Source organism: Plecotus auritus, assembly GCF_963455305.1.
Source record: "Plecotus auritus genome assembly, chromosome: 8".
Lineage (NCBI taxonomy): Eukaryota > Metazoa > Chordata > Mammalia > Chiroptera > Vespertilionidae > Plecotus > Plecotus auritus.
Window position 1 is genome coordinate 102632726 of NC_137782.1, and position 15037 is coordinate 102647762.

Below are 15037 nucleotides of genomic sequence, written 5' to 3' on the forward strand. Positions count from 1 at the left end.
GGTTTGGTCTGTAGCACTCAGTCCATTATTATTAGAAATACTAGTGGCCCAGTGCATGAAATTCATGCACATTAAAAGGGAATTAATTTGAGGAAATATTTTAATATTGCGATCTGCCCTTTCTCTATAATAGAAATGTCAGAGATGAAAGAAAATTAGTAAAATGTATATGAAAATCTTTCTCCTGTCAGAGTCTGGGGCACGCCGTGGGACCCAGAGTCAAGTCCCTGCCCACCCGTGCATGCCTCAAAATCACGTGAGACCCAGACCCGGCCGACCCCAACCCCATTGGGCTAGATCCAAACCTGGCCGGCCCCACACCCATCAAGCCCCGCCGGGTGGGGGGTGCAGCCTGAGGTTCCCAGTGAAGCCCCACTGGGCAGGGGGGTGCAGCCTCAGGTTCCCTGCCCCAGTCCGGCTCCACACAGCCTCAGGTCCCTGCTGATCGCTCCTTATGGGAATCCCACCTCCGCTGTGGGCGCAGCCATTTTGTGTTATGGGAACCCTCCCCCTGCTGTGGGCGCAGCCATCTTGTGACAGCATGATGGTTAATTTGCATATTACCTCTTTATTATATAGGATGATTCTTTATTGTCTCCCCTTTTTTGCTTCTCCTCTCCTCTAGATAAAACATTTTGGGAGAGATGGAGTGGTTCATAAGGCACTCATTCAGCCAACTATGCAGCAGCCATTCATTCTATTGCCAAGTTCCCTAGTCCTAAACACTTGCTTTTACCTACTACCAACTGCAAAATGAACTGTGAACAGAGTAGAACTGAGAATTCTCTCTTCTGTGATCACAGAAACAATGGCTCTCCTTTGAGAAGCTGGCTAATTGAATCATTCTCTATTTCAGCTGCAAATGGAATGGTGCGTAAGAATGATCTTGAAATTGTAAAGCTAGAGGGAAACTTAAGGATCAGTGTAGCTCCATTTTCTACTTGGAAAGCTCAATTTCAGGGCAATAAATGGACCGACGTAAGGGCACGCAGAGCATTCTCTGCTGAGTGCAACTATAAGTCAATCATTCTGCTCAGTTCACTACTGTGTATGACACAACATGATGCCTTGACCTCCAAGCCATCCTGGTCAATGTTTCTTTTCATTCTGGCTTGCATAAACTCCCATAATTTTCATAGGAGACTTGGAGTCCTAGTAAAATCATGGTTTATGTGGTTGGGTGTGATTTGAAGCTTCCTCTCTCATATAAACACTCCCACTGTTAGAATTTTAATTAGATGACATTTAGTTTAAATGAGCTTTAAGCTCATCAGTGAAAGCAGTAGAACCTGTCATTCTGTTCTGCTATAATTTTGCTGTAAGACTTTGGGTCTTATATGTAAATCACTTCACAATTCTGAGTATTCATTTCCTCTGTTTTATTTTATTTTATTTATTTTTAAAATATATTTTTATTGATTTCAGAGAGGAAGGAAGAGGGAGAGAAATCAAGCTAAAAGAGTGTGAATGTAAACTGTAGGCTTATCAAAGGTTCAAAGGAGGTTTGTGTTTACCACCATTTAAAGAAAACAAACCAAGAAAGAGATCAAAGGTCAAAACACCCTGTCTTGGACTGGGAGTGAGAGAGTTCCTGCATCTGTCCAAGAGGGTCATCTGCAGTGTGAAAAGCCAGGGTTCGGCAACAGGAGATATTTTCTTCCTCTCAGGGATCATGAAAAGCATCCATGACAATAAGGGGGTGGGTGTGGGGTGGGTGCTGTCATTGAAAAGGCAAGGCGAGCAGGGAGAGCTATGCCATTTAAAGACATACCCTATCTGCTTTTCCTTTCACAGCATCCTACACTGGAGATCGAGCTGGTAACCTGGGCATGTGCCCTGACTGGGAATTGAACCCTAGCCTCCTGGTTCCTAGGTTGACACTCAACCACTGAGCCATGCTTGCTGGGCTTCTCTGTTTTAAAATTAAGGAGACACACTAGGTCAGTGGATCTCAGTCCCGCTTAACTTAGAAACATCTGAAGGGCTTGTAAGCCACCTGTCCCTGGTCCTTGGCCCCAGAGATCCTGATCCTGTTGGTCTGGGTGGGCCTGGTAGCTCTGGGAGTTCCTGCTTCCAAGCTATTTCTAACAGGCGCCTGGGTTGAGAAACACTGCAGCAGAAATCACCAAACTAATGTCCTTTCTGGTCTTAAACTATGATACTGTGCCATCTCCAAGGAAATCTATCCTATATAATAAAAGGCTAATATGCAAATTGACCAAACAGCAGAACGACCGGTTGCTATGCGGGCACTGACTACCAGGGGGCAGATGCTCAACGCAGGAGCTGCCACCTGGTGGTCAGTGTACTCCCATAGGGGGAGCGCCACTCAGCCAGAAGCTGGGCTCACGGCTGGTGAGCGCAGCGGCAGTGGCGGGAGCCTCTCCCACCTCCGCAGCAGTTCTAAGGATGTCCAACTGACAACTTAAGCCCGCTCCCCAAGAGCAGGCCTAAGCTGTCAGTTGGACATCCCCCAAGGGCTCCCAGACTGTGAGAGGGCACAGGCCAGGCTGAGGGACCCACCCCCCTCCCCAGTGCACAATTTTGGTGCACAGGGCCTCTAGTTTATAAAAGCCTAGGTGAGTGGTCGGAAAACTCATTAGTCAACAGAGCCAAATATCAACAGTACAACGATTGAAATTTCTTTTGAGAGCCAAATTTTTTAAACTTAAACTTCTTCTAATGCCACTTCTTCAAAATAGACTCGCCCAGGCCGTGGTATTTTGTGGAAGAGCCACACTCAAGGGGCCAAAGAGTCGCATGTGGCTCGCAAGCCGCAGCTTGCCGACCGCGGGCCTAGGTGACCAGCCTGTTGGCTGACTGGCCAGTAGCTATGATGCACACTGACCACCAGGGGGCAGATGCTCAACTTAGGAGCTGCCGAGCTGCAGTGACGTGGCAGCTGTGGTTCTCGGGTGATGCACCCAGAACCAGAGAGGAGGGAGCCTGATTCCGGGGTGCCAAGAACCAACCTCTCGCAATCCGGGACCCCTTGGGGGATGTCGGAGAGCCAGTTTCAGCCCAGTCCCTGCAGGCCAGGTGTGCACCGGGCCTTTAGTAGCTAAATAACTTCCTGCAAATAGAACACACCTTAAAGTATTCCACTGCAGAATGCCTGCTGGAGAGACTTTAACTTACTTTCTAAAGCATCAAATTTCCCAGAGCACAGCCACCCTACACATGATGAGGCATCTTTTGACTAGTCAATTTTAAAATAACAGACCATGATGAGACGTGACAAAACCTGACGTAATACAGCATAAGACACATTTCTACACTTTCACTTTTAAGCAGAATCGCATTCTTCTGTGAGATCTGAAGGTCTCTCTCTAGGACACAGGGTGAATTCGTTATTATTACTGGCTTCAAAAACCTTAAAACTAACTTTAACGACATACTCAGTGATGCCAACTTTTATCTGTGAATGGTGCTTACTTCAGAGACACAAACGAAGGCCCCGCGCTCCTCAGCCCGGTCTCCGCCATCTCGATGGCGTGCTTTATCTCCAGCTTTTTATACAAGGACACAATGCTTGACTTGGGCTGGTTTTCCCGAATCAAAAGCTTCCGCAGGTATTTGTCATCAAACTTTTTAAACCTGGAAATAAGGAAAACCAAAGCTTTGATTAACTAATGCAACCTACACCAAGCATGTCAAGCTTGCGGGCCGCATCCGCATGGGGCCCACAACGAATATTTGCAGCCCAGCTAATATAACAGTATGCAAGAAATGTTTTAATAAATATTTTGCAACTTAATTTTTACAATATCCTGTTATACATAATTATTAATAACGAATTACAATGACTGATTACTATAATCGTGTTGCATTCATTTCCCTTATGAGCCTTACGGGCAGGCGCACCATTTCTCTCCACTAATACCAGCAGTGAATATTTTAGCGGCCAATGGCCATGTCATTAGTCTTGGACTTACTTGTTTGGTGAGCGCAACAGGAAATATTTCGCTTTTGGAGAAAAGAAGAGTAGATTTATTTGCATTACGCTTATTAATTTGTGCAGTTATTTAGTGTCTGGTAAGTTAATGTTCAAGAAAAAATATTAGTTTTTATTAAAATGTTCTATTATTTTATGTTAATGATTACTCATTTATTTCAGCCCTTTGTATTCAGCACGTCTCTTATCAAAATAAACCTAAGTTTCTATGAAAATTGAAGCTTTTGTTTTTTTGCAGCCCACATAAACTTACACCTTGTTTATTTGGCCCATGTTAGCCTTTGAGTTTGACATGCTTGACCTACACTAAGAAAAAACTTGTTTTTAGCAATGAAATAATTTCCACTACTCCCAGGGGAAAACATAGTAGCAGTGCTGATCATTATAATTATTTTAAAATGTGCATACCTGAATACATATGTTCATAAAATATGGATACATGCAAATAAAAATATATATAGCACATATTGATACATGAATCTAGTATGTATTTCTACATTTCCTATTTCTCTGCTTCTCTTTTCAGCAAAATTATTCAAAAGTGTTAATATTCTGTGTCTACAATTCCCTCCTTTAATTCTCTCTTGAAAATTCAGGCTTTTCCCTCCAATACTTGATTCCAATTACCCAATTTAAAATAACCAGTAATTCCCCCACAACATAATTCCAATGGCTATTTAGTTCTCAGCTTTTCTGACCTCTCCTATTTAAAACAGTGTCTTCTGGGAAACACACTGCTCTGGGTCCCTGCATACCTCTCCCTAAACCGCTTTTTAGAATCCCTTTTCCTCTTCCCGTCCTCTTCGTGCAGGAGTGCTCCTGGCTCTGCCTCTGGTCCTCTTCTCTACCTCCACGCACCCTCCTGGTGAACTTGCCCAGTCGCATGGATTTTAATAGCATCTCTAGGCCAGTGACTCTCAAATGTGTATCTACAGCTCCAGTCTTTCTCCCAAACCCCAGAAATAAATATTCAGAGGCCTAATCAACATCTCCACGTGGCTATTGAGTAGACATCTCAATCTCCATGTGCTCAAGCTGGGCTTGTCTCCTCCTGTAACCCTCCCATTTCAGTTAATGGGAACTCCACCAGGTCAGAACCCTGATGTCATCTTTGATTCTTCTCCTTCTTTTGTGTTCCATGTTATAACTGAATGGTGTCCATCTAAAAATTCCTATGTTGAAGCCAGAACTCCAGTCCCTCAGAATGTGGCCATAGGTGGAGACAGGAGTGATTACGTGAAAATGAGGTCACTCGAGTGGGCCTGAGTTCAATATGATGTGTCTGTGTAATAAGAGAAAACGTGGACAAACATGCACTGAGGAAAGATGCCATGAAGAGGCAGGAAGAAGAAGGCCGTCTGCAAGCCAAGGAGAGAGGCCTGGGACAGGCCCTTCCCTCATGGCCCTCAGAAGGAACAACATCTACCAGCACATTGACCTTGGACTTGTAGCCCACAGAACTGAGAAAATAAACTGCTATTGTTTAAGCCACCCCAACGGTGGTACTTTGCTACAATGCCTCTGGCAAACAAATACTCCCTGTCCACTCTATCAGCAGTTTCTCTTGGTGCCAAAATACCTACAAAACCCAACCATTCCTCACCACTTCTACTGCTATCACCATGCCCAAGACATGGTTATCTCTCAATGAATTCTTACAACGGGCACCTGACTGGTTTCCCTGCTCCTACCGCCACATTCCTATGGCCCATCCTTGACACAGAAGCTGGAGTGATCCTGTTAAAACGTACGTCAAACAATGAGACTCCCCTGCATCTCACCTGAGAAAAAGCCGTGACCTGGAGGCCCTATACAGCCGGCAGCTGCACTGCTTAGTGCTCCTCTTACCCTGGTCCCTTGGCCTTCCTGTCCTTCCTGGTGTTCTTCCTGTCCTTGCTGGTGTCCTTACTTTCCTGCCTGGTGTCCTTGCTGGTGTCCTTCCTGGTGTCCTTCCTGATGTCCTTGCTGGTGTCCTTCCTGGTGTCCTTACTTTCCTTCCTGGTATCCTTGCTGGTGTCCCTGCTGGTGTCCTTACTTTCCTTCTTGGTGTCCTCCTTGGTGTCCTTGCTGGTGTCCTTCCTGATGTCCTTCCTGGTGTCTTTCCTGGTGTCCTTGCTGGTGTCCCTGCTGGTGTCCTTACTTTCCTTCCTGGTGTCCTTGCTGGTGTCCTTGCTGGTGTCCTTCCTGATGTCCTTGCTGGTGTCCTTCCTGATGTCCTTCCTGGTGTCCTTGCTGGTGTCCTTCCTGGTGTCCTTGCTGGTGTCCTTACTTTCCTTCCTGGTGTCCTTGCTGGTGTCCTTGCCGGTGTCCTTCCTGGTGTCCTTGCTGGTGTCCTTGCTGGTGTCCTTGCTGGTGTCCTTCCTGATGTCCTTCCTGGTGTCCTTGCTGGTGTCCTTGCCGGTGTCCTTCCTGGTGTCCTTACTTTCCTTCCTGGTGTCCTTGCTGGTGTCCTTGCTGGTGTCCTTGCTGATGTCCTTGCTGGTGTCCTTGCTGGTGTCCTTCCTGATGTCCTTCCTGGTGTCCTTGCTGGTGTCCTTGCTGGTGTCCTTCCCGATGTCCTTGTGGTGTCCTTCCTGATGTCCTTGTGGTGTCCTTGCTGGTGTCCTTACTTTCCTTCCTGGTGTCCTTGCTGGTGTCCTTCTTGGTGTCCTTGCTGGTGTCCTTCCTGATGCCCTGCTGGTGTCCTTCCTGATGTCCTTCCTGGTGTCCTTGCTGGTGTCCTTCCTGATGTCCTTGTGGTGTCCTTGCTGGTGTCCTTGTGGTGTCCTTGCTGGTGTCCTTACTTTCCTTCCTGGTGTCCTTGCTGGTGTCCTTGCTGGTGTCCTTCCTGGTGTCCTTGCTGGTGTCCTTACTTTCCTTCCTGGTATCCTTCCTGATGTCCTTCCTGGTGTCCTTGCTGGTGTCCTTCCTGATGTCCTTGTGGTGTCCTTGCTGGTGTCCTTCCTGATGTCCTTGTGGTGTCCTTGCTGGTGTCCTTCCTGGTGTCCTTCCTGATGCCCTGCTGGTGTCCTTCCTGGTGTCCTTGCTGGTGTCCTTCCTGATGCCCTGCTGGTGTCCTTCCTGATGTCCTTCCTGGTGTCCTTGCTGGTGTCCTTCCTGGTGTCCTTGCTGGTGTCCTTGCTGGTGTTCTTCCTGATGTCCTTCCTGGTGTCCTTCCTGATGTCCTTGCTGGTGTCCTTGCTGGTGTCCTTGCTGGTGTCCTTCCTGATGTCCTTACTGGTGTCCTTGCTGATGTCTTTGCTGGTGTCCTTGCTGGTGTCCTTGCTGATGTCCTTGCTGGTGTCCTTGCTGGTGTCCTTCCTGGTGTCCTTGCTGGTGTCCTTGCTGATGTCCTTGCTGTCCTGGACACTCTCCAGCTGCGCTCCCACCTATGGCTTCTCTATTGACTATTCCTCCTCCTGGGAACACTACTCCCAAAGACATGTCACCTGTTCTCCACCAAACTTCCTATTCTGTTTTGTGGATACATTTTCCTCCACAGAAGCTATTTTCTATAATCTAGTATTTGTGCTGCTTTCTGTTTCCTTGCATGAGAGTGGCCTCTGTGGACTGAGGTGGGGGTAGTTTCCGGGTATCGCCAGCGCACAGCTCAGTGCCTCACACTTGTAAGCTTGGATGCAAGAGGGAATCCTGTGGCCCCAGTTCCTCTCTATATCCACATCCTCTGCGATATTACTCGGCAATGTCTTTCTACCCACCTGGCCTGCTTCCCGCCACTCAGCTCAGTAGTTCCTTGCGTTGGTCAGTGGGCTAACAGCAAACACGGCGATGGAAGCAGAGGCTTGCTCATTCTACCCTGCCTCCCATGCCTGCACAGTTACCGTGAGAAGGATGTGAATGGAATGGCCATCAGTCCCGAGACAGAGGAGAATGCCACATGGAGCAGGTGAAGCCAGCGCGGGCACAGAAGAGGCAGCGGGGCCAGGGACACCACACAAGCCCCTGAAGCAGGAGCGTGACAGTCAGACCCGCCCACCCTGCCCAGAGCAGCTGCCCGCCCTCCCCCCCGCCCCCCGACTCAGGCGCTTTAATAATAAGTGACTATTGTTTTGAGCGCTTATTGGGTTGGTTTGTTATGTAACATTATTATGTCAATATGTAAACAATACAGCATGCAGTAAATATTTGTTGAGAAATAAATAAATTTATTACAGTGATTACCATGAGCCCAAGGAGTTTTATAGGCACACCTATGCTTTGAAAACAAACAAACAAAAAACAATGCTAACCACATTCTTGGTTTTGAACACCAGAGGGCTGCGAATAAGTAAAGAGTCATCCTTAGAAGTTTTGCTATTGACTGGCCCTGGCACTAACTGCTGGGCCCCACTTTAGTCTAAGTTTGAGCAGGACTCTTGGCAGCAACACCTCTTTTAAAATTTATTTTATTATTATTGCATTAGCTTTTCCCTCGATTCAAACAAAATGAAGAATAACATTAAGGATAATGATATCTGATGCTTTTTGGGGTAGGAGCTGTGCACTTTCCTTTTTAAAAATATGTTTTCATTGATGTTAGAGAGGAAGGAAGAGGGAGAGAGACATAGAAGCCGATGCCAGAGAAACATCCACATGGACTGGCTGCCTCCTGCACAGCCCTGCAGGGACCATGGAACCCGAGGAGTGAACCAGCGGCCTGTTGGCGCACTGAGCACACAGCCGGGTGGACTGTGCACTTTCTTTCTTCTGCTTTATTTCTACACCTTTCATTTCTCCACCAAGCCGCACGTGGGATGTCGCCTTCTCCACCCTTAGATTCCTTCTGCCAAGTTTGAGAAACTCCCTTACTTCATTGCCCTGTCACATCTTTCTCAAAGGACCCACTACCTCCAGAATTCCCTGCAGGACACTAGAAATCCACAGCATAAGGGTTCCAGAGGAAAGAGAAAGGTACCCAGTACACTGAAAACAATCACTTCTTTTCATGTCATTTTTGGTAACATCAACAATTAGTACATACCAGAGATAGGACCTGAGCAGAACTAAAGCTAAAATGGCTTGTCAGTACCGCACTGCTCCATACCCACTTCCTGGCATAAACAGCGCACTTGACCATCCAGAAAATTATTCAAAACTAAAGGCTGATGCACAAAATTCATGCAAGGAGCTCCGCCCTCGCAGCCACGGCTTTGTCCGGAAGGTCGTTCGGCTGTCCAGTCTAATTAGCATATTATACTTTTATTATTATAGATTTAACTGAAAAATATTGTGCATGAAATGCTTAAAGAAAATGTTTAAATAATTAAATGAAGTATGCACACGGCAGAGAACAAGTCAGGCATGGAACAGTATTGTCTTTTAGACATGAATCAGTTGTTTCTGCCAAATTCAGTATTTACAGTTCAATCAGCTGCGACTTGCAGTGTTTGCCTGGGACAGACTCATGCCTCAGAGATAAAGTGCCTCTCCCTGCAAGACAAGACACAGCCAGCCTTTCCCGGATCCTCCTTCCACCTGCATCCCAGACAAATCCACACACCACAGGGCCACCTCTTCCTTCCTCTAACTCTGCCCAGATCCCATCTCTACACACATCTATTTTTTAAAAAATGTATGTATCAATTTTTTTTTGAGAGACAGAGTTAGAGAGAGAGAGAGAGAGAGAGAGAGAGAGAGAGAGAGAGAGAGAGAGAGAGAACATCAGTTTGTTGTTCCACTTATTTGTGCATTCATTGGTTGATTCTTGTCTGTGCCCTGATATCAGGACGAGGCTCTAACCAACTGAGCTACCTAGCCAGGACACTCATATTTTTCCTCATTTGGGGGCAGTGGAGTGATATAAATCTTTAGCCCAATCGTTACTTTTGAAAAGGAACAAATTGTTCTACTCACTTGTCACCTGTCACCAGGCAGGACTAGCAGGATGATAGGGAAGGGAGAAGAGTGCTTGGGAAAGGGAGAAGCATGGGACAGCATGGTTGTGGAATCAGTGGGGAGGAGAGGCAGAGCCATCTATGTTGAGCTGCTACCAGGGATTGTAAAGCAGGGCCATGCAGTCACAGGCACACGGCCAGGGTGCTCTGGCCTACCTTCCGCCTCCAAGAACAGTGAACACTGCCCAATGTCAGTGGCCACTGTTGCCAGATTTTTACAGTGGAGATTATAGTTTGTGTTATTTTATTACTTTATGTCCATACTAGAAGCCCCATGCAAAAAATTCGTGCAAGGGGCTCTGCCCTCGCAGCCCTGGCTTCATCCGGAAGCTCGTCTGGGAGGACGTCTGGAAGGTCGTTTGGCTGTTCTGTCTAATTAGTGTATTTGCTCTTTATTATATAGGATGTGACAAATAAATAGTTTCCTTTAGTGATGAAGTAAGCTTGGTCCAAGGAGCCATTCTCCATTGGTAAACAGTATGGTCAGGGTTATAAAGGTGGTTTAGCACTTAAAGTCTCCACAGCTCATTTTATGACTTAGTGACATCTCACACGCACGCACATGCACAAACACACACACATGCACACGCCTCTATTTGCTTTATGACTTTTTTTGTTGCCTTTATTATACTGCAAACATTTAAGGGCACGAGTCTATTGCTTATACTTATGTAGTGCACTGTCACATAAACACTTAAAAATTCCCTATATTAAATTACATAAATTGGTAGGCTGGTCAACTTCATATAATCAGCTGGGGTGGGCTCTGTGAGGAAGGACAAGGCAGGAGGGCAAGAGGATCCACCAGCTACAGCTTAGAACCTGCCCATCTTCAGGGACCAGCTGACATGCCCCCTCCTTCCTAAGTCTCTCCTCACTAGCCGTTCTGCTTGGCTAGGCTGCCTTTTCCATTTCAACTATAAGATCCTTGAAGAGAGACACTGAGTCTTATTTATCCAGCACAGAGCATTTAAAGGCATAAACCCCACAGATAGATAGACAGATGATAGATGATAGACATAAGATAGATAGAGAGATGATAGATGATAGATGACAGACAGATGGTTGATAGGTGATAGATAGATGATAGGTGATAGATAATAAACAGATGATAGATAGATGATAGATGATAGGTGATAGATAGATGATAGACAGATGATAGATGATAGATAGGTGATAGATGATAGATGATAGATGACAGATAGACAGATGGTTGATAGGTGATAGATAGATGATAGGTGATAGATGATAGATGATAGGTGATAGACAGATGATAGGTGATAGATGATAGATGATAGATGATAAGTGATAGATATATGATAGATAGATGATAGATGATAAATAGATGACAGACAGATGACAGATGATAGACAGATGATAGACAGGTGCTAGATAGATGATAGGTGATAGTAGACAAGTGATAGATGACAGACAGACTCATTTATATAAGTGCACATAATCTTTTAGCTAAGTGTAGCTTTAAAAATACTAGTTATTTCTGTAAGTCTATTTATGGCCTCAGATGCTCTCAACATATTTGGCAGAACAAACAGTAATGGGACCCCCAGTTTTTACCAGATAGACTGCATTCTTCAGTGTCGCTTGCAGTGTGAAGTGTCCCACGGACTGAGGCCTGGCTGCGAAGGGCCAGGGCTGTGATGTAACTGGAAGGACTGTGTGGGAATGTGTGTGTCTTTGTTAGGAGGAGGCTAGTACATATTCTTTGTCTCTTCATGATCCTTCTTCCCAAGGTCAGCCTGGACTTTATGCATAATGGCTAATGCTGGAGCAGACATTTTGGTCTATGAAGCAACTTTGGAAATGGAAGTTGTTAGTAGCATCAACTAGACAGAGGGCCCTGGGACCGTGAGGAACCTGTGAGTAGAACTCAGCGAGGAAACCTACACTGCCTGCCTCAGGCTGTTCATATCAGAGAGAAACACACTTCTATCTTGTTAAAGCCACCACTGTTCCATGTCTCTGTTATAGCCCAACTTGTCCTAAAGGACACACTCTGGCAGCACAGGGAGCGTTTACTCTGAGAAACCACACCAGCCAGTGAGTGCCCCCGAGCCATCTGGAGGCGCTTCATAGGTGAGGGCCTCCACCTCCTTACTTGTCTCTCCAAAAGTTGTGGCCCCAGTGTCCACAGACATCTTCAATCCCAGTCTTCACATGGTCAAAGAACTAGAAAGAAGAAAGCAGGCTCATGGATTAATCTTAACTAAAAGCGTAATTTCTACTCTATTTATATCATGCTTACACTTCAAATACTAGTAGCTTTTGCTTTTTTTTTTTTTACTGAAAGCAATGAAACAAGAATCAATTTTCAAACATTGATGAGATGTTTGTCACCTGGATACTAAGCAATTCTGAGATTATTGTTTTATCTTTAAAAGTTTATTCATAATTTTAGAAAATATGAAATATGATAATTTTCTAGTGGAAATATTTTCAGGTTGAAGGAGGTAATGAGGGGCCCTTCACTGGGGAGCTCGCTAGGCTGAGCTGGAGAAGCCACCACAAGGCTTTGCTCACTCTGAACCCCAGCTCATGCCTTTCTCAGCCCTCCCTCTTTTTTACCTTCTTCCACTCCCTCTTCTTCAGGTACCAAGCACCTGGCGTCACACCGTGTGACAGAGCCGCGACCTCTCTCTCACCTGGCTTGTTAGCCCCTGGAACCTACCCGGCTGTGGATTTCCTCACTCACGGCTTGCTGCTTCTTATTGGCCTTTTTAACATCAAGAAACTCCACTAGTGGCCGAATGGTTATTCCCTGCACGTGAAGAGAGAGTGAATTTTCTTATAAAATGAAATAAAAAATTCAGTGATAACTTTTATTTTCCTAAGGTTCCATAACCAGCAAGATATCCTGCTCCCCAGATGCTGCACGGTGTGTGAGCACTGTGTTATTTCCCTCCTCCGCAGCAGCGGGCGTCTCCTGGGGCATGCTGCTAGAAACAGGATGAACAAAATGCAAGAAACTGAAAATGTGATTCTAAGAAGTAGAAAGAAATTCTAAGAAAGAATAAAGTATTATCCAAGTTACAGGAATCAGCTGCTTGTATGATCCATAGAAAACTTCTCAATGATTCTTACAGTCATTGATTTATTAAAACAATTTTAATTGAGCATCTGTTTTATACATGTCAGGAGCTTGGTCATTTAAGACACAAACAGGAATAGTTAAGGACTATAGTGTGATGGGGAGGACAATATACCCAAAACAGGAGCGGGCAGAGGAGAACAAGACGCAGGGAGTGGACCTAGGGAGGCGGGTCCGCGGGAGCACGGGGAGGAGCCTTCCAACACGCCAGGCAAAGGAGCACGGCTCGGCATGAGGAGGGCACGGAGGGTTGGGCATGTTTCACCTGCCCGTGGGGAATGAGAGAACCACAGGCAATCTGGGAAGCAAGGAACAGGAAGAAATGTCCTTAACATGCGAAAATACTTGCCAGAAATCTACATGATAACGAAACATGAAAAGCATTGCCATCATAACCAGGAACCAAGGTACTCTCTCTGTGCTGGGCCCGGCTCTGCACGTCCCAGGCAATCAAGTGAGAACATGCAGAGGGGGAGAGAGGCATGGAAAAACACGGGATCTCTTTATTTTGGTCCTAAAATATCTAAGACAATTATTTTTCATGTAAAAGTACCAAGAAAGTTTAATAAAGTGTCTCTACATAAAATCAACATACACAAATACATCCCTTACACTGATTTAAAAAGGAATCAATAAACACCTATACAATAGCAATGAAAACTATACTTATGTTTATATCTATATGTAGAGAGAGAGAATCCATGTAATAGTATGTACCAGTATGCAGATAATACTTTAGATATATAGTAGTGTACTGTCTAGACCAGCCTTGGGCAAACTATGGCCCGCGGGCCGGATCCGGCTGTTCTATCCGGTTCTCTTGCTCTCCCATCTGCTCCTTTACTTTGAATTTATATTAGTTCACACAAACACTCCATCCATGCTTTTGTTCCGGCCCTCCGGTCCAGTTTAAGAACCCATTGTGGCCCTCGAGTCAAAAAGTTTGCCCACCCCTGGTAGACACTAAATACATATGTATGTGTACTTAAATATTCTCTTCATATATATATCACAAAATGCATAAAAACTTTACAAAACCAACTATAAAATTTAATTAAAAGATATTAAAATGATTTGAGTTTTTAAAAGATATACAGTTCCTATATGGGATTACTTAACAATATTATGACAATGATTTTATCTCAACATCCATGCAATACAACCCCAATAACATTCCAAAGGATTTGTAGCAGACGTGAGAGAGCAAATGTAACCAAAAAAATTTAGAAAAAGAATAACGAGGACTTTCAGATATCACAACAAACTAGCAGCGAATGTAACTAAAATTAGGTGATACGATCACTAAAAGAGGCCAGGTGAGGAGGCAGTGAGAAGGTGGGTCAGTGACGTTCCCTAAGTTTCTTGTTTCGTAGGTGACAACTGCCGCTACTTGGCATGAAGAATCCATGTATCGGAGGGCTACTGGGGCTTTGGGGAGTGGGTATGTTGAGATATGTTCCCTGCCGTATATTTGATTTCCGTCTCATATTTCCACACATCTTTAAATATTTACGAATGCTTTTAATAAAACAAATCCTCTCTCTCTCTCTCTCTCTCTCTCTCTCTCTCTCTCTCTCTCTCTCTCTGACACACACACACACACACACACACACACACACACATTTTAAAAAATGAGGCCATTTATTTTATCCCACCCATCCAGCTTTGGGCATTTTTCAGCTTAACTTTAATTGTCTGAAGTGTGAACTGATTTGACCAAATTTGGTAGGACACACCTTTCATTGCATTTGTGTCATGTTCAAAGTGTGCTGCTTTGAAATAACATAGGCGGTAACAGCAGTTTTCTAATCAATACATATTCTGTCATTTATAACTTATGTAAATGAAAATAGGTGCAAACATGGTTTTACAGAGATGGATTTCACTGAATCCAGATTCCATGACGCCACTAGTTTAATAACTCCAGCAAAAAAATCAACAAAATCAATTTTTAAAACTGTGTAATGTGTTCTAAGGACATAATCTGTTGTTTTACCTGCTTTTTCTCTGTCACTATTCATTTAGTAAATAATGGGTCCATTGTATTTGTAAATATAGCACATAAAAATAAAGATGGGACAAGGGGCTTGCCCCAGTCCCTAT

At 44.8% G+C, this 15037-nt stretch overlaps 1 protein-coding gene across 1 annotated transcript in view; it reads right to left on the reverse strand.

The window, feature by feature from the left end:
• SLC9A2 (solute carrier family 9 member A2) overlaps positions 1-15037 on the reverse strand; it is a 139270-nt gene that overhangs the window by 30122 nt on the left and 94111 nt on the right. The window contains exons 6-8 of the mRNA XM_080686980.1: positions 12515-12604; positions 11945-12015; positions 3436-3597 (exon numbers count right to left, since the gene is read on the reverse strand). Coding sequence (XP_080543106.1) covers positions 3436-3597; positions 11945-12015; positions 12515-12604 — 323 coding nt within the window. The remainder of the gene's footprint in view (positions 1-3435; positions 3598-11944; positions 12016-12514; positions 12605-15037) is intronic.